General features: G+C 35.9%; 1 protein-coding gene across 1 annotated transcript; it reads left to right on the forward strand.

Moving 5' to 3' along the window:
- The first annotated feature begins 8,782 nt into the window (after positions 1-8,782).
- Positions 8,783-15,297, forward strand: LOC104884733 (polygalacturonate 4-alpha-galacturonosyltransferase). The gene is made up of 10 exons (XM_010669420.4): positions 8,783-9,252; positions 11,018-11,049; positions 11,147-11,206; positions 11,284-11,418; positions 11,558-11,621; positions 11,741-11,787; positions 11,881-12,215; positions 12,315-12,672; positions 13,215-13,802; positions 14,607-15,297. Exons 1-10 carry the CDS (start codon positions 9,093-9,095, stop codon positions 14,880-14,882), a joined length of 2,055 nt encoding a protein of 684 aa, XP_010667722.2. The 5' UTR covers positions 8,783-9,092; the 3' UTR covers positions 14,883-15,297.
- Positions 15,298-15,824: the final 527 nt, after the last annotated feature.

A 15,824-nucleotide genomic window follows, 5' to 3' on the forward strand; every position in this document is an offset into this window, starting at 1 on the left:
AGGGATGAGGTGTGGTGTCCTCTTTTGAAGTGACTAAAATACCCTCTAATAATTTAAAATAATTTTTTCTTTTTATAAAAAATTGAAAAATGGGAATCAATGAAACTTGCCATATGAGTAGGTCAAAAATGAAATAGGCAATAAGATTAATAACTTGACAAGCTAGATTGACACAATCAATTCACGAAATCAATTAGAATCTTCAACCAACAAAAGTTAGCCATATATCGTGATACCATAATATTTCATATTTACAAAGTTCAAACAATATGGTTTATTAACATTTATAATTGTTAAAGAACTTTACTAAAGTCGTTGAAAAGTAAATTATTAATTCATCGACCAAATTTTACCCTAACAGTATTGAACAGTTAAAAATCATTTACCTTTAGTTTAAAAGAACCTCAATAAATTACATCACTATCAAAATAATTTTAAATAAAAACATGTCAATTTGTATATAATAACTATATACGATTGTCGACGCACGCATCGCGTGCATATGCAACTAGTAAACTAATAAAGTGATGATCTTGACGCCAAACAAAAAATATGTGTCTGTTGTGAGAAATAGAGAGAGAAGTTATGTAAATATATCAGAGAGTATTGTATTGCCTTGATGTTCGGTGTATTCACAAATGGTAGTATTTATAGGCACAAATCTTACTGTGTATTTGCATAAATCAACAATAACGGCAAGAAAAACTTACCATGCATTAAATGCATGGCAGTGGACTTCACTGTGTTCAACAGTGGAATTGGTCATTCCACTGTTTTCACAACACTCCCCCTTGAATGTCCACTGATAACTCATAACAGATGTTGTCCTATTTAAATGCTGTTAGGAAAATCCCTGTGGGAAAAATCCATAACTAGGGAAAGGAGTATAACTATAATATATCCTTATATGCTTAAAATTAACTGCCTCATTAAAAACCTTGTCAGGAAAAACCCAGTGGGATAAAAACCTGATCGAAGGGAAAAAGAGTGCAGGCATATAATACTCCCCTGAATCTAGCTATATCATGAAGATGACGCATTCCAATTTTTCGGACTAATTCTTCAAATTTCTTCGCCGGAAGGGATTTGGTGAATAAATCTGCAAGATTCTCACATGATTGGATTTGTCGATGTTGATCGTCCCTTCCTTTTGGAGGTCATGAGTGAAGAAGAGCTTTGGTGATAAATGTTTAGTTCTGTCTCCTTTGATGTACCCTTCGCTTACTTGGGTGATGCATGCAGTATTGTCTTCGTAGATGATAGTTGGATTTGTTGTTATTGTTTCCATCCCGCATTCTTCTTGGATATTCTTGATCATTGACCTTAGCCATACACATTCCCTTCCAGCTTCATAAAGAGCAATTAATTCTGCATGATTTGATGATGTGGCCGTCAAAGTCTGCTTCGTGGATTTCCAAGATATTGCAGTACCTCCATAAGTGAAACAATATCCGGATTGAGACTTAGCCTTTGTGGTCTGAAGGTAGCCAGCATCTGCATATCCAATGAGTGACGCATTGGTCTTGACTGATAGAATAATCCGAGATCTTGTGTTCCTCGAAGATAACGTAATAAGTGTCTGACTCCATTCCAATGTCTCTTGGTTGGTGCATTGCTGTATCTAGCTAACAAGTTTACTGAAAAAGCTATGTCAGGTCGAGTATTGTTAGCCAAGTACATTAAAGCACCAATTGCACTTAGATATGGTACTTCAGGACCAAGAATCTCTCGTTTTCTTCTCGTGGTCTGAATGGATCATCTTTCTCATTCAGGGAACGCACTACCATTGGAGAACTTATTGGGTGGGCTTTGTCCATGAAAAAACGTTTCAGGATTTTTTCTGTATAATTTGATTGATGGACAAAAATCCCATTTCTTAGATGTTCCATTTGCAGGCCAAGGCAAAATTTTGTCTTCCCGAGATCTTTCATCTCAAATTCTTTCATCAAGTATTTTGCAGTCGCTTCAAGTTCTCTAGGAGTTCCGATAATGTTCAAATCATCGACATATACAGCAATGATCGCGAATCCTGATTTAGATCGCTTAATGAAAACACAGGGACTGATTTGATTATTTTTGAATCCTTCTTTCAATAGGTATTCACTAAGACGATTATACCACATTCTTCCAGATTGTTTTAACCCATAGAGTGATTTTCTCAATTTTATTGAGAACATCTCTTTGGGCATGCAATTTTCTGGTAGTTTTAGTCCTTCAGGAACTTTCATATAAATATCTGTGTCAAGTGAGCCATACAAATATGCGGTCACTACATCCATCAATCTCATTTGCAATCCTTTCGAAACTGATAAATTACCAGAAATCTTAGTGTAGTTGCATCGACTACTGGAGAATATGTCTCATCATAATCAATCCCTGACATTTGCGAAAGCCTTGGGCTACTAATCTTGCCTTATATCTAGTAACCTCATTTTTCTCATTTCGTTTTCTCACGAATACCCATTTGTACCCAACTGGTTTTACACCTTTTGGTATTTGGGTTATTTGACCGAATACTTCACGTTTTTCAAGTGATCTCAATTCTGCTTGAATTGCCTCTTTCCATTTTGGCCAATCTTTTCTACGGCGACATTCATCAACTGTATTTGGCTCTACATCATTTTCATCGTATGTCATTTCAACCGCTATCGAGTAAGCAAAAATTTCATTCAAGACAACATCTTTTCGATTCCATTGTCTCTTTGTAGAAACATAATTAATTGAAGTTTCATTGTTGTCTACGCTTTCATGTTCCTTTTCTTCTGGAACACGTTTCTCTTCATTTTTGTTTTCATCATGCTCTGTTGGGAGATTTATATTAATTTCGTTCGTTGTCTCCCCTTGCCTTTTCATTTTTCTCGGTTTTAAATCTTTAGAACCGGGTGGTCTGCCACGTTTTCGACGTGCTATTGACTCATTTTCAATTGCCTTATTGTCATTAGGAATTTCAATCCGTTCCGGAGCATTCGCAGCAGGTACATGTGACTTTGTCACTTTCTTAGAATCTGTGAATGCATCTGGCAATTGGTTTGCAATACTTTGCAGATGAACAATTTTCTTGACTTCTTGTTCACATGAATTTGTTCTCGGGTCCAGAAACGACATTTGCGATGCGTTCCATGTAATTTCCGATTTTATATTTTGTGGGTCCACTTTCTCTCCCCCTAAGGATGGGAATACCGACTCATTAAAATGACAGTCGGCAAATCGAGCCGTAAATAGATCACCAGTTGTTGGCTCTAAATATTTGATAATTGATGGAGATTCAAATCCAACATATATTCCCATCCTTCTTTGTGGACCCATTTTAGTACGTTGGGGCGGAGCAATAGGTACATGTACAGCGCACCCAAAAATTCTCAAATGTGAGATATTCGGTTCTCGACCAGATACTAATTGTAATGGTGAGAATTTGTGATAGGCTGTCGGCCTTAATCTTATCAATGTTGCCGCATGTAATATAGCATGACCCCAAGTAGTAGATGGCAATTTTGACCTCATTATTAATGGTCTTGCAATTAATTGTAGTCTTTTGATTAATGATTCAGCAAGACCATTTTGTGTATGTACATGAGGTACAGGGTGCTCAACAATAATCCCAATAGACATGCAATAGTCATTAAATGTTTGGGATGTAAATTCCCCAGCATTGTCTAATCTTATTTTCTTTATTGTATGATCTGGGAATTGAGTTCTTAATCGAATTATTTGAGCCAAAAGTTTTGCAAATGCAACATTTCTGCTTGACAGAAGGCTCACATGTGACCATCGAGTAGAGGCATCAATTAATACCATGAAATAACGAAATGGTCCACATGCAGGATGAATAGGCCCACAAATATCTCCTTGAATTCTTTCTAAAAACATTGGAGATTCAGTGGCAATCTTATTTATAGATGGCTGATTATCAATTTGCCAAGTGAGCATGCAGAGCATGTTAATTCATTTGACCGAGGAATTTTGACATTCTTTATAGAGTGTCCATTTGAGTTTTCAATGATTCTATGCATCATTCCTGTGCCAGGATGGCCTAATCGGTCATGCCATAGAGTAAATGATTTTCTATTATCTAACTTCTGGTTAGATATCATATTAATTTCAATCGGACGTATATCTATGCGATATAGTCCCGAGGAAATTGCTGGCAATTTTTCATAGATGTATTTCTTGCCGTTTTCTCTGCCGTTAGGCATATGAATTCCTCTTTGTTCACCGTCATTGTTTCCAAATGGTAACCATTCTGACGTACATCTTTGAAACTTATGAGGTTCCTTCGAGATTTACTCGAATATAATGCGTCATTAATTATCAATTTTGTCCCATTTGGAAATATAATGCAAGCTTTTCCAGAGCCTTCAATTAGCTTGGCTGTCCCAGAAATTGTACTAACATTTGCTTGGAATATTGTAAGTTTTGAAAAATACTCTTTATTTTTCAATATGGTGTGTGTTGTCCCACTGTCCAGGAGACATTGTTCTTTGTTCCAACTTCTGATGAATTCATATCTTCATAAATAATAAATACGATGATTAGTATAAGAAAAATATATATTTTTATTAATAATAAGGAACAAATACATGAAAGTGGATATTGAAGCAGTTTAAATAAACTAAGCACATTAATCGATTGTGATCTAAACAAACTTATTTTCAACTTCAGCATCATCCATAAAAAAATCTGAAACATCAAGGCTGGGCATGGATGTAGTGGCTTCATTAACAAAGTTTGCTTCAGCATTTTTTCCTTTGTTTTTTATTGAAGCTTGATATAGATCTACCAAATGTTTGGCAGTACGACATGTGCGGCCCCAGTGCCCAGTCATGCCACATCTATGGCAAGTATCATTTCCTTTATAGGACGTCTGCCTCTGATTTCCAGATGATTGTCCCCAATTTTTATCAGAATGTTTAAAATTATTATTTCTTGGGGAAAATCGGCCTCTTCCACGTCCACGCCCTCGGCCACGGTAATTACCACGTCCTCTCCCACGACCGTTGTAATTACCGCGTCCACCACTATGTATAGCATTTGCTTCTGGTGGATTAGAGCTTTCTATTGCATTTATCTCATGAGTGGCTGAAGACCCCGTAGGTCTAAGATTATGATTTTTCAGCAAAAGATCATTATTTTGTTCAGCCACAAGTAGTACTGAGATTAGCTCAGAGTACTTTTTGAAAGCTCTGAACCTGTATTGTTCTGCCAATATGATATTAGAGGCGTGGAAAGTGGAGAGCGTTTTGTTTATCATTTGCTCTTCTGTGATGGGATGATCACAATATCTTAACAATGATACAATTCTAAACAATGTTGAATTGTAATCACTGACCGTTTTAAAATCCTGGAACCTCAGATTGGTCCAGTCATAATGTGCCTTTGGGAGAAGCACATTTTTGTGATGCCCATATCTTTCATTTAGGCTATCCCATAGTTCTTTTGGATCATCCACAAGTAGATATTCACTTTTTAAACTTTCATGTAAATGATGTCTTAGGAGGACTAAGGCTTTTGCCTTTTCTTGTACAGTCGCAATTTTAACTGATGCGCTGTTGTAGTTGCATCCCCTTGTTGGGTTGTCACATCTTTAATTGTATGTTCCAGTCCTTGGGCCTTTAAATTCATTTGGGCGTCCACCGTCCATTCTAAAAACTTTTGCCCAGATAGATCTAGTATGTTAAATTGTCTTTTCACTAGATCTCCCATTCTTTTGACTACAAATAGGTAAATATTTGAAATTAGTAATGATGATAAATCACATATATATATTATCTCCCCCTGATTTATATCATTATTATTATAGATAAATAATACAAAAAAAAAAACTAAAAATAGCGTACAACAATAATGAAGCTAAGCAAAAAAAAACAAGAAAATACCAAAAATAGAAACAAAATACAACAAGTGAATAAACAAAAAAAACTTCCTAAAATGCACTTAAAGACAAAAAAAATTGATATTCATGTGCATTTTTCGCCATTCTTCCGGGGGAATTTTTTTTTTGTCTCCTATTTATGTATTAGGAGATATATCATTAATGCCATGAGGAGGAAAAAGAAACCGGCTATAAGAAATAAGTAGAGTTTTATTTTCCTAAAATCCTCTTCAAAAGAGGAAGATGAGGGTGGAGGACGGTTGTCGTCGGCGTTAAACATGGTGGCCGGAAGGTTGAGGAAGAAGGAAAAAAAATTTGTGGGTTTAGAGAAAAAAAATCGGAAGAAGATAAGGGATGTGTGGTGAAAATGGGGATGGTAATCCGCTTTTATAGAGGGTTATCCCTAACGTGCAGTTCATATACAGTTAAAAAATATACAACGCAATAAAATTCTAATATTGACAAATATATATTAGAGCATGCTAGTAAATTGGTAATATAATATATGTAACTATAAATGCAAAAAAAGTAGAAGATTAGAGACAATAATATATAATAATGTTCTGAATGCTTGTTCCCTGCATACATACGACATTATTGCACATATAAGACATAATAATGCTATCACTTCACTAGGCCGTCCATATAGGTGGCAATAAAAAAATTAACCTGTCCATATAGGCGGTTTAAGAGCAGATAAAATAAAATAACGTAAATAAAATGTCCTTGCCCTCCATGAAGGTGGCGTTAAAATTATTTGTTTTTCTGCGTTAGTAGTATGGTGACGTTTACTACTAGTTTCTTCCTGTTCATCTCTATCTCTTTTATTACTGGGCGGAGGTTGATTTTCAGCTGGTTGTATAGGGGGTTATTATTGGTGTTGGGAACAGGGGTTTGTGGGTTTTCTCTGGTATGAGTATTTGTACCGTTGTTACGGTTACTGGGTCGGGGCTGTATTACAGTTCCCCTCGCTGGGTTGGTAGTGAATGGCACATTGTTTCGCTCTATCCAAAAATAAATACCCGAGACAGAGACATTGTGTAAAACAATGTTAATCCCGTTACTTTGTTGGTCCATGTTCGGGTAGTAAAAGGGTTGGGCTTGGAGAAAAAAATTTAAACTTAAAAACAAAATGGATGTAAAAATTTTAAAGATACCTTAAAAAAAATTTCCGGTAGAACACTCGTGCTGATAACGTGTTGTGAGAAATAGAGAGAGAAGTTATGAAATATATCAGAGAGTATTGTATTGCTTGATGTTCGGTGTATTCACAAATGGTAGTATTTATAGGCACAAATCTTACTGTGTATTTGCATAAATCAACAATAACGGCAAGAAAAACTTACCATGCATTGAATGCATGGCAGTGGACTTCACTGTGTTCAACAGTGGAATTGGTCATTCCACTGTTTTCACAACAGTGTCCTCACACCTATGCAGCCAAAATAAAAAAAAATCTCCTCGTCGTTTTCATAACTTGTTGTATTGGCTTATTGCCTATTTGCCTTAATCAATCAAAGGCCATAAAATAAACTAGTAGTTCCCTTGATTTGTGGCGTAACACGTTTTTGAATATATAAACACTGCCGACAATAAGTAGCTTATGTTAGGTTGATTACGACGTCGTTCCTCTAATTGGCTCAAGCCTTGATTTGATAACAAGAATCACGCTACTAGGCTAAGAATCTTGCACAGATTAAATACAATTCTAACTTTACAAGTTAGACTAGTAATTTTTTTTTTTAAAAAAGTTAGATTAATTAATATCAATGATGTCTTGACCTAATGATTAAAATTGATGTGCAGTGAAGTGTGAACAATAAGTCATAGGTTCGGATCTTCTCGTCCCCTTCTTTGTACATTTTGTACTATCTTTGTGGCTCATATGGATAAAAAAGTTAGACTAACTAATGGAACAAGGATATTATAAGACCTATCTTAATAGCCAAATTCAAACTCATTACTCTTTATGTCGGAATTCCTACCACTACTACTCTCCGCTAGAAAAAAAACCTATTACTTAGTAATTGTACTATTTGATTGAATATAGAAATTTTCAAAAGGATAACCATAGAAATTACTCCTATATGATTGACCATACATATTCATAGTAAATTCGCATCGAAATTACTACTTCTTTCTTTTTTTTCAATTGTAATTTATATTTTTGTGATCAAACTTGACAAACTTTAACTGCTAGGAGTATATGTGTATCAGGATAAGGGTCTAAAACTTAAAGCGGTTGTGGACATAAGTTGTTTGTAGACCTGGTCTTCGATAGTTACAACTTACAATAGGTGGTTGATTACGGTGTATTGTTTTGTGAAGGGCAAGGGTGTGCGATTTTTTCATGACAAAAAATAGCTATAGTGGTCATGCTGGCTAGTTTTGGAGGTTGCGAGGGATGATTGTTAGTGTAAGTGATGATAGCTCAGCTACATTGACAAATTAGTATTGCTTTTAAAATATAGATTATAGGATTACATAGTTAAGTCAATTTCAATAGCTAACCCTTCAGAAAAACACTTATGAACTTTGGGTCACAAACTTAAATCTTTAGCAAAATACAAGTCTATAATAGATAGACTATTCACTAGACTATAGGTCTATAGTTATTGTTTTCCCCACCATTATTAAGTTACAATAAACTTCAATATAATAGCGTTTAAACTGAAGACAATTTATACTTGGTCGAACCTTTTTTTTTTTTTTACAAGATACTTGATCGAGCTTGCATTACTATAACATTGGAATTTCTTACAAAACTACACATAAAACTTATTTTTTTTGCGTCCGCTTCCGCTTAGTAAGAAAAAATTCCACTGGACTATCCTCGCCCCTCGGCCCTCGCACAGAGTCACTCATCCACATGCCCAATATATACTAGAGTCTATCAAAGCATGATCTTTAATTTTTTTTTTTTTGTTGACGAATTGGAATTTTTCTACCTTCCTAATGAATCCAAATCCCCTATTTATTATTTCATAATCCAAATTTACACTCTTCTTTCCTCTTTCTTCACCTTCCTTATTTGAATTCAATTCAATTTGACACACTTCTGTTAACATCATCATCAGATCTTTCCCCCATTTTCTCTCTCCTCCTTCGTCAATCGCCGCATCTTTATGCGCATTCCTAAATTTATCACCAATTATCTTCGATTTCACAGAAATCTGGGTAAAACTCAAATTTCTCCCTTATTTTTTCTGATAAGGTCACATTAATGGCGATGAAAAGGGGGTTATTGAGTACAAGCGTTCCCAGGAGTAGAACCAATGCATCTTGCTTATCTACTTCCTCCATTGTTGTTTTCTTCCTTCTTCTCTTTATTTTCCCTCTTTATTTCTTTGTCGGTCGTGGCCTCCATGTCTCGTCTACCTCTGGTTAGTCTCACTCTTTTTCTTCTTCGAAGTTTAGTTTGATTTCTAGGTTAGATCTGTTTCAACTTTTTTTTTGTTTCCAATGGTGAAGATTGGTTGATTTTTGTCGATTAGGGTTTCAATTGGTTGTTAATTATGATGTGTAATGTAGTAGAATGATAGTTGATAACCTAGAATTTTGTATTGGAATCGTTCAAGTTGGGAGTAATTGAAGAACCCTAGAATTTGATAATTTTGTGTGTTGTTTTAGATTATTTGGGTGCTAGTGAAAGTCAGTGCGTTTTTTCTTTAGCTTCTTTTGGAATTGAATTTGCTTAAGTTTTGATGCATTTATGGTATTGAAATGCATCCTACGATGGTGAATTGGTTGATTTATTTCATCGATTAGGGTTTCAATTGGTTGCTAATTGTCTGTAATGTAGTAGAATAATAGTTGATAACCTAGAATTTTGTATTGAAATTGTTCAAGTGGGGAGAAATTGAATTACCCTAGAATATGATGAATTTGTGTCTTGTTTTAGGTTATTGGGATGCTTTCTTTAGCTTCGTTGGGTACTTGGGTATTGAATTCGCTTAAGTTTTGATGCCTTTATGGATATTGAAATGCATTGAAGTTGTAGTATTTCTGTACCGGGGTAGGCTGGTTGATAGTAGAGCAATTCGGATTGCCATAATTTAGAAGACTTATAGTATTGGTGATGGTACTAGATTATGAACTGCTTTCGTCGGTTTATCATGGCGGCGATGCAGTTGGTTGTAACTTGTAAGAAAAGTCTTAGGAGAAGTTTGGATTATGGATAGAAATTTGTCATTTTCGCTTGAAAAATAAACTCTTTGCTGCTTTACTTTTCATGGGTTAGAGGTAATGCTTCATGTATTGTGGAGATCTTGTGTTTATGGAGAAGACTGAGAGTAGTGTGGAGTTTATGAGAGATTTTATTTGTGTGAAATAATGCTCTTATTAAATTTATTTGCATTCTCTATGTGTAAGGTTCCTTTTGCTGCTTCTTTTGGTGTTTGTCTTTTTTCTCTTCTGTGGTTTCTTGGTTTATTATTAGCCATTGCTGCATTCTTTTGGCTGTGATTGATGCATAGAGGGGGATATGGTTGTATTTGTTGGAGTAAACTGTTTTTCGTTTGCTTTATGTTCGTCAAAATAATGGTTCTGAAGTTCTTCATAGTCCCAAACTATGTTGGTTTATTTATTTGAAAGTATTGGTAAATATGGAATTATCAAATGTAAATTTTGGTGATGGAGCTAGATTGAGTTCTTCGTACTTTGTTAAAGAGGTCAGATTTCTCACTGTGTAGACACTTGGATATAGAAATTATATTTGAATAAAAATGTATAGATGTCTAGAAAACTTAGGGAGAAGAGTAAGTTATGTGCTTGATGATGTAGATGTTGGTTCTCTACATTATGCATCTTGATTCAACTTTTCATGCACTTTTTGCTATGTTACTCAGAGACACGGATTGAGTGTCTACTCGGATACGGGGGTCCAAGTATCCGACTCGGCTATTTTGTAGAAAAAAGTCAAGTTTTTAGTTTAAAATGAAGTATCCAAGTAAAGTGTCGTGTCAGACACGACACGACACCCCGTTTTTGAGGTAAATGAAGGAGTCGGAGTAACACTGATTTTTTGTATTTTTTGCGATCTCAATTTCATGCATCAGATTCATATGGTGCTGTGTCTTTCCTTTGTTTGCAAATGGGATTGGATTTTCTTCCTGATATTGTCTATTGACGAAATTTTTCTGTCTGCAGGGTCTAAAAATTCGTTTGATTCAATTAAAAAGGTTGCTTACATATCTGTTACTTCTTCTCCAACTATTGTAATGCTGGTTTTTCCACCTTGCCTGACAAACTTTTAATATGATTGTTTGATTGTTGCAGAATATAGATTGGAGAGAAAGGCTCATATTGCAACATTTGAAGCCATTCTTCTCAAAAGAGGCATGTCATATTAATTTTTGGGTTAATGTTGCTGGATTTGGCTGTCACTTTTATTGCTGATTATATGTATGTTGCAGAACGTTGATGTCATCTCAGCAAATGTGAAGGACTTGGGGCCATTGAGCCTTGATTCTTTTAAAAGAAACAATGGTTCTGCATCATGGAAGGTTGTTGGTCTTGGTCAGGAGAATTCTGATGATGCTTCTCTTGAGGTTGGTTATTCTGTAACAAAATCTTTTGTTATTTATTTTATTTTATTTGTTGCTGGTGCTGTTGCTACAACTTTGCTCAATGCTATTATGGTAGCCATCTTCTAATCTTTTTTGTGTTTAACTTTGTAATTGTCTAAAGGCAAAGCATGTGGGCTCAAATGTGAAACAAGATAAGTCAAAGAGCAAACAAGATACCACATCAGGTAATTGTCATACTGCTCTTTTCAGGTTGTTATTGGCTTAGAGTTCATGATACCCTCAATGCTTGCTTGTCGCTTACATGTGTTTGGTGACTCTTTTTCTTGCTCTTTATGTCAAGCAGATGATCACCCTGATGTAGTGGATTCACCAGCTGTACAGATGCGACGGGTAATTTTTAGGTTAAAGATTTCTGAAGAATTGCATTGCAAAAATTAACTTCTGTTCTCCACTTAATTTTGTGAAGTTTTGGTTCACTTGCAGCGGTTAAGAGAGAAGAGACGTGAGAAACGAGCAGCTGATTTGGTGAAGCAGGATGATGAAACTATTATGAAACTTGAAAATGCTGCCATTCAGCGCTCTAGATCAGTTGACTCTGCAGTTTTAGGAAAATATAATATCTGGAGGAGAGAAAATGACAATGAGAACGCTGATTCTACTGTACGCTTGATGCGGGATCAAAATATTATGGCAAGAGTGTATATTAGCCTTGCTAAGATGAAGAATAAGCTAGATTTGTCTAGAGAACTTCAGATAAGGCTTAAAGAGAGCCAGCGTGCCTTAGGAGAGGCAACTACCGATGCTGATCTTTCTCGCAGGTAAGAGATTGGTGGAATTAGATTGCTCATATTAGTCACTACATTGTTCATCTATATCATTACGCGGGCTGTTCTGATGAATGCCAGCACTAATTTCAGTGCACCTGAGAAAATTAAAGCGATGGGCCAAGTTCTTTCAAGAGCTAAAGAACAATTGTATGATTGCAAGCTGGTTACAGGAAAGTTGAGAGCCATGCTTCAATCTGCTGAGGAGCAAGTGAGGAGCTTGAAAAAACAGAGCACATTTCTCAGCCAGTTGGCAGCCAAGACTATTCCAAATGGGATCCATTGTCTGGCTATGCGCTTGACGATAGATTACTACCTTCTACCTTTAGAGAAGAGAAAGTTCCCTAATAGTGAAAATTTGGAAAATTCCAAACTTTATCACTATGCACTTTTTTCTGACAATGTTCTTGCCGCATCTGTTGTCGTGAACTCCACTATTATGAATGCTAAAGTAAGTTTGCTGAGCTGCTGATTTTTATTTTTTTTCAAAGTTCCTTTTTTGTCATATAGGTGATTTACTATGCTGATTGCTGACCTCTCCTTCTGTGGCCTAACAGGGGGGGGGGGGTATCTCTTTCTTCCCTGTTTCCAAGACTTAGAAGAACCAGTTTTCATAGAACTCCAGCTGTTTAGGAGAAATTTGTGAAGAAAAATTATGTTAAGAAATTTTTTTCTTTTTGCCTCTATTGTTCCCTTGTCTGGGGTATCCCAGGGGAAGAGAAAGGGTCTGGTTGTTGATTTGTGATTCAAGATTTTAACTCGTTTTAGATTCAGGAACCAGGATCATCTATTCATTTTCCTCATGTACCTTTATATGGGGTTGGTTGTAAATAATTGTAATAGCACCAAAGCATCCATCAAGTTGCTTAGTATATATACCATCTGTTAGAAGTCACCTATTGGTTGCAGTTTCTATGGCAAAATTAGTATTTGACAAATACATGCTCTTTGTTACTTGCCTCATTTGATGTTATCTTTTGGAATACATTACAGGAGCCAGGGAAACATGTTTTCCATCTTGTTACTGATAAGCTCAATTTCGGTGCAATGAACATGTGGTTCCTCCTGAACCCTCCTGGAAAAGCCACTATCCACGTTGAAAATGTTGATGAATTTAAGTGGCTGAACTCGTCGTATTGCCCAGTTCTGCGTCAGCTTGAGTCTGCTGCCATGAAGGAATATTATTTCAAGGCAGATCATCCTACTACAATTTCATCCGGGGCATCAAATCTGAAGTATAGAAACCCAAAATACCTATCAATGCTTAACCACTTAAGGTTCTATCTTCCACAGATCTATCCAAAATTAGACAAGATATTGTTTTTAGATGATGACATTGTTGTTCAAAAAGACTTGAGTCCATTGTGGTCAGTGGACCTTCATGGAAAAGTTAATGGTGCTGTCGAAACTTGTGGGGAGAGCTTTCATCGGTTTGATAAATATTTGAACTTTTCCAACCCGCACATATCCAGAAACTTCGATCCTAGTGCGTGTGGATGGGCATATGGCATGAATCTTTTTGATCTCAAGGAGTGGAAAAAGAAGGATATCACTGGCATATATCACAAGTGGCAGAATATGGTAAAATTTGTTCCTTTCTTTTTCTTTTCCATTCATATATTACCTCAGCTCCCCCTTATTTTCTTGCCTCCGCTACTAATATTGGGCTAAAGAAAGAGAATTTGTGCTCGATGAGACTTGGTTTAGTTACTGGAACTAAAATTATGACCAGCCTTTTACGGCTCATTTGGTAGTTGGTCACAAATGGTGGTAATGGTAATGAATTTGTATGTAAATTTGTGAAGAAAATCATTGTTCATTCCCATGGTAATGCTAATTTACCCTAAAGTGTATTTTTTTCTTTTTATATTTCCATTCCCATTCAATACCACCTTGTATGTGGGTAAATGAGTGGTAATAAAAATTGCTTCCCTTTAGAGAAAAAAACACAACCTTAGGGGTGAGATTGATTCCCCATGGAGAAAAAAACACAAACTTGGGGTTGGAATTGTCTTCCCATGGACGTTTTAAGGGTACTTCCCTTGCAACATTACACTTAAAATTCATTTCCATTACTGCCATTTATTAACGACTACCAAACAGGCCGCTAAAGTTATAGTATATGCCCTTAGTAGCTTTAGTGTTAAGTGTCATATTTATTTCACTATGATCTGTTAGAATGTCACGTCTATTTTGAAGTGCTTCCGGAATCACGTTAATGCTATATTTTGAACTTAAGATTCTGTAGAGCATCATCATGTGATCTGGAGAATACTTGAGAAACAAATTCTTTATTTTTCTAGATTAGATGTATTGGGCGTGGTTGCCAAAATCTTTGTGTGGCTCCAACTCTGAAAGGAACTTAACACATGATGTATTGTACAGAATGAAGATCGGACACTTTGGAAGCTGGGCACATTGCCTCCCGGACTAATTACATTTTATGGACTGACACACCCACTTGAGAAGACTTGGCATGTCCTTGGTTTGGGATATAATCCAAGTATTGACAAGTCAGAGATTGAAAAGGCAGCAGTTGTGCATTACAATGGTAACATGAAGCCATGGTTGGAGATTGCAATGACTAAATACAGATCAGTTTGGACTAAGTACATCAAGTATGACCACCCTTATCTCCGGAGATGCAACTTGAGTGAGTGAAAACATGATAAGTTGCATAGTGATAGTAAAAGTCGGTACACGTGCTTGTTCGTGCTGTCATTGGCCTCTAATGGAGAATTTTGTGTGGTTTATATCTCGAAGGTCTCGATGAGGTTACTCGCACCAGAAGGGGCATGCTTCAGTTTTTGGGAGCTGCATATCCTTCTCTGTTCCCACATTGTTTATTCTTTTATCTAATTTACTCAAATATGTACTCCATTGTTCTGTATTATCTGTGGATTAAGTCTGAGAGCTCTATTGTGTCATTAATCAGTAAGGGAAAATGTCTTATTTTATGTTATTCCATAGTTGGTCTTAAGATTAGGACCAGAACAGGATATGCTGTATTCTTTGAACATTGCACATTAGATTTGTAGATCTTATAAATGTCTCACCATGATATTATTTTCCTTTATTTCTGAACTTATTGTGAAAGTCTTCGATCATCAGATATGACAGGAACCTAGTTTTCCTTGCGCGTGTATGGATCGAAAGTTGAGATTACTTGACGTTCGGTCACTTGAGAGCCCTATATGGCTATATGCTATTTACAAAGTTCAAACGACATGGTTCACCAATAAAGCAGCTGATAAGGAATTAAATCATTGATCAAATTTTTTAGTCACGATTTTGAACAGTTAAAAATCAGTCACTTTTAATTTAAAAAGATAATAGTAAAATCTATAAAAGAACTTCAATAATTTACATTACTACTAAAATAATTTTAGATTAAAAAATATGTTCATTCATACATATAGCTACATAAGGTTGTTGATGCACGTATTGCGTGCATGTACGACTAGTTAGTAACTAAACCAACCCATGAGCCCAAAAATATAGGCCAATCCAGCTCAGCCCACTTCGTGGGCTGTTTAGGTTGAGTCCATGAAAACCCCGGTCCAATCTGACTCGAATTGGAAATTGATGGATGGGTCATGAGCC

This window comes from Beta vulgaris, chromosome 1 (genome assembly GCF_026745355.1).
Source record: "Beta vulgaris subsp. vulgaris cultivar EL10 chromosome 1, EL10.2, whole genome shotgun sequence".
Classification (NCBI taxonomy): domain Eukaryota; kingdom Viridiplantae; phylum Streptophyta; class Magnoliopsida; order Caryophyllales; family Amaranthaceae; genus Beta; species Beta vulgaris.